This window comes from Cynara cardunculus (genome assembly GCF_001531365.2).
Source record: "Cynara cardunculus var. scolymus isolate 2C chromosome LG 1, CcrdV1, whole genome shotgun sequence".
Taxonomy (NCBI): domain Eukaryota; kingdom Viridiplantae; phylum Streptophyta; class Magnoliopsida; order Asterales; family Asteraceae; genus Cynara; species Cynara cardunculus.
In genome coordinates this window covers 5,630,961-5,635,284 of record NC_037528.1, presented here as the reverse complement: position 1 = coordinate 5,635,284, position 4,324 = coordinate 5,630,961, and the positions used below count along the sequence as shown (strand labels likewise).

Genomic DNA, 4,324 nt, shown 5'->3' with positions numbered 1-4,324 from the left:
TTAGGAAATTAATTAAAATAAATAAATATAACACATATATAAAATAATTATTAAAATTAACATATGATATATTATAATACATAAAATAGAAAATTATGACAATCAAATATATAAAATTAAAATTAGAATCAACATATAACTAAAACCTGATTACAACCAATACGATAACGGGTATAAAAGATAGAAGCAAATTATAGTTATACATATATAATCAATTATATACTACCTACACAATGTAAAAGATATATTTTTCATATAACATGGAGTTCGACTTTTCTTCTTCAATAATTATCACCCTTTGAAATTTGGATTCTTTAACAACAAAATATTTAATCACCTAATATCTCAAGATCGAGATTCGAGACGTACTATAAAACATATCACATATATGGATATATTTGGGAGGTGGTTGATACGTACTTGATACTCAATAGAAGAGTCCAACCTAAATCACTTCTAAACTTATTTTTATTAAAATATTAATTATATAAAAAAGTTAATTGATTATAATTATATACCGGGGTACTGGTCGAGCCTGTTCAAATCTCCTTTCTCATTGTTCGAACACGTCCATTAATTCGAACGGTCCTGCCCAAGCTCGTCCATATTTTTAAAATGGTTATTCAAACCCGCTTTTCTAAGTTCTAGCTGGCTATACCGCCATGAACAACTCGAATATACATGCGATGTTGTCAAACATGTTTATATAAGAAATTGATAAAATTATATTTTGTTGTTCAACTGTCCATCACGAAATAAACCAAAAAATCAAAAAAGATCTTCGTAAAGGTGGAATTCGACATAAAAACTAGTCGAATGTAAGATGTAGTTTTATGTTTTGTTCAAAAAGTCAAAGTCGATTGCATTTATAAAAATATACTTGTATCAAATTAACACAGTGAATTTTTCCCGAATCAAATTAGGACTTTTCAAACAATTTTAAAGGTATATATTTGTTCAGAATTTCTTTTATTCCACCACTGTGCGTATGTATTATTTGAAACTAGAAGGATACTCGCGTAATGTAGCGAGAGATATATCTTTATTTTAGTGTTTCGTTTTATTTTTTTATCTCTGTTAATATAATACGAGTTTATATAGTTTTGAGAAAGATAATATTTTTACTTTTGAATAAAAATAAATTTGAAGATATTATAAAATTTTGAAAAAATATATCGATATTAATATCAAATTAACTATTTAAAAGTTTGTGTTTTTTGTACAACTGTCTTTAATTCAAAATTTTAAGATAATCTAATTTAGGTCTAATAACGAAGTTTATTTTTGGCTTAACAATATAATTTTTATAAAGATAATGATTCTGTTAGAACTTAATGATTATCCTAATTATATTTTAGATTTTTTATATTTAATATGAGATGTTTATCTTGTATTTGATTATGTTTATCTGCAATTAATTATACGAATTCAAAAATTGAGCTTTAATAAGTTGTATTTACGCACAATTACTTGTAATATTAAATTTTAAGTAATATACATTAATAAATGGTACTTCATGTATAAAGAATGGTTTTTAAGAGTTTTTATCAAATGCTTTATAATATAGTATAGATATCGATTTAAAATTTATTTATTAATAACTACATATATTATAATAAGAAAATATTTTTTGTAAAAAAGAAATGTGGAATAAAACATTATTAAATTAAAATATTATAAATCATTTGGCAAAAACTCTTAAAAACCGTTTTTTCTTCGTGAAGTATTGTTTATTGATGCATATTACTTAAAATTAAAATTACAAGGAAATTATATATAAGTACAACTTATTAAAGCTCCATGTTTAAATTCGTGTAACTAACTGCGGATAAACATAATCAAATAAAGGATAAACATCGTATTTTAAAATATAAAAAATTTAAAATATAATTAGGATAATTATTGAGTTCTAACAAAATAATTAATTATTATATTTATAAAAAAATTATTATTAAACCAAATATAACTTAATTCGTTTTTAAANTTAATTCGTTTTTAAATTTTAATTAAACTATAATAAAAGTTTGAATCAAAGAAACTACATAAAAACGAGAACTTATAGTTAATTTAATATTAGTATCACTTTTTTTTTCAAAATTTTATGATATCTTCAAATTTATATTTCAATAAAAAATAAATTTTTTTTCTTTTTCTCATAACCATATAGCATCATAATATTGGTAGACCCAAAATATAAAACGAAATATTATAATCAAGATGTATCTCGCTGCATTATGCGAGTACCCTTCTAGTTAAATAAAAAAGTAATACAATGTTATTTGTTAAATTTTTTTAATTAAATATCAATTATATTTAATATTTAAACTAAAATATTCATCCTTCTATATTTGATTACTAGAATGATACTCGTGCAATGTAGCAAGATACATTTCGATTTTAATGTTACATTTTTTTTTGTCTCAATCGATGTTACAATACAGTTTTATGTGGTTTTGAAAAAATGACAATGTTTTTATTTTTGAACAAAATATAAACATGAATATATATCATAAAAAAAAATTATATTAGTATCAAACTAACTATTTAAAATTTCTTTTTTTTGTATAATAATATAATTTTTTATAAAGATAATAACTATTTTGTTAAAACTCAATGATTATCTTAATTATATTTTAAATTTTCTATATTTAAAATGGATGTTTATCCTACATATTTAATTATACTTATCTGTATCTATTTACATAAATTTAAAAATAGAGTTTTAATTAGTTGTATTTATGTAAAATTACTTGTAATCTTGAATTTTAAATAATATATATTAATAAACAATATTTCATATATAAAAAATAATTTTTAAATTTTTTTGTCAAATAGTTTGTAATACAATATATACATATATATAGATAATAAAAATTAAAATTAGATTTTTGATTGAGTTTCCTAATGTCGCTAGGTTTCCGCATGCTTTATAAACCGTACGTATCTTCCTTCTTCCATTAATTAGGGTTTTGTGTTGCAAAGATGGCAGACATCCATATACCCGATCTTCTTCTTCACAACATCCTTACTCGACTTCCTGCAAAATCCTTACTACGCTTCAGATGTGTATCCACTCATTGGAATCATCTAATTTCCGATCCCTATTTTCTGAAATCCAGATCACGTCCAATGATCCTTCTTCCCAAGCCACCTGATCAGCTTTATGCTTTAAACAAACTACCAGTCGACGATGATGCTCCTTTGGTTGTCAATCTTCTTGATCCTCCTCTCGAATACCATCGATTTACCATCGTTGGAACATTCAATGGCATAGTTCTATTGGTCCTTACAAACTTTAGTTTTGTTAAGAAGATGGTTCTATACAATCCATTCACCTCTGTATCCAAGATACTTCCCATTCCACCGTGGGCTCGACGTCAGCACTCCGACGATATATACGGGTTCGGCTATGGTGCCACCCCGGATGACTTAAAGATCATCATTGGGCGTGGTAAGTTGTACTCAAGTGACTATGATTCTAATCGCAATTGGAATAATTGCGACGTCTATAGTCTTAAAACGGGTTCATGGAGCACTTTAGAAAACATCCTTCCATCTCTTACCTATAAAGATGATGTGGGTGTGTTTCTAAATGGATTTTTGTATTGGGTTTATATTTCTTTCGTCGGTGGTGTCAAGGAAAATCTTGTGGCTCTTGATGTTGAGGAGATGGTAGCTTCTACGATGCATATGCCTAATCAATATTTTCATCTATCGTCTGCTTTGGGTATACTACACGGACGCCTTTGCACGATTAAAGACATCGTTCTTGGCAACGGGTTCGATGTGTGGGTTATGAAGGAACAAGGTGTCGAGAACTCGTGGTCGAAAGAGTTTTCGGTCAGATTAGCTTTTGAAGATGTGTATGGGTTGCTCCAGACTGTTTGTATTTTAGAAGACGGAAGAATTGTTGTGATTGATCGGTTGCAGAGGTTCATCATCTGCGACCCATCAAAAGGAACGTATAAGAGGATAAAAGGTTTCACAAGTCCTGAGATTATTTTCAAAAAAGGCGTGCAGTACATTGAGAGTCTAGTTTCTCCTTCAGATATATGGGTTGTTTGATTCGTTTTTTCATTAAGTCTGTCCTGTGTAGATTAAGCTTTTTATATAGATTGAGATTTTTTTTGTTTGGAACGGTTTTTTCATAGATGGAATGAGTGTTTTTGCATAAAGTTCTCTTAGAAACTTACTGATAAAGTCAATTTCTATATCATTATTAAACCATTTTCAAACAATTATGTATAGCGACCGAATAAGCTATGAGCCCTACTAAACTTATTAAACCACCAAAACAAACATGCCATTAATTGCTAATGTCTAA

General features: G+C 26.8%; 1 protein-coding gene across 1 annotated transcript; it reads left to right on the top strand.

Annotated features, from left to right (window-relative positions):
- Positions 1 to 2,982: 2,982 nt before the first annotated feature.
- LOC112525995 (putative F-box protein At3g16210) lies at positions 2,983 to 4,065 on the top strand. Its single transcript, XM_025136345.1, has one exon. The coding sequence runs from the start codon at positions 2,983 to 2,985 to the stop codon at positions 4,063 to 4,065; it is 1,083 nt and encodes a 360-aa protein (XP_024992113.1).
- Positions 4,066 to 4,324: the final 259 nt, after the last annotated feature.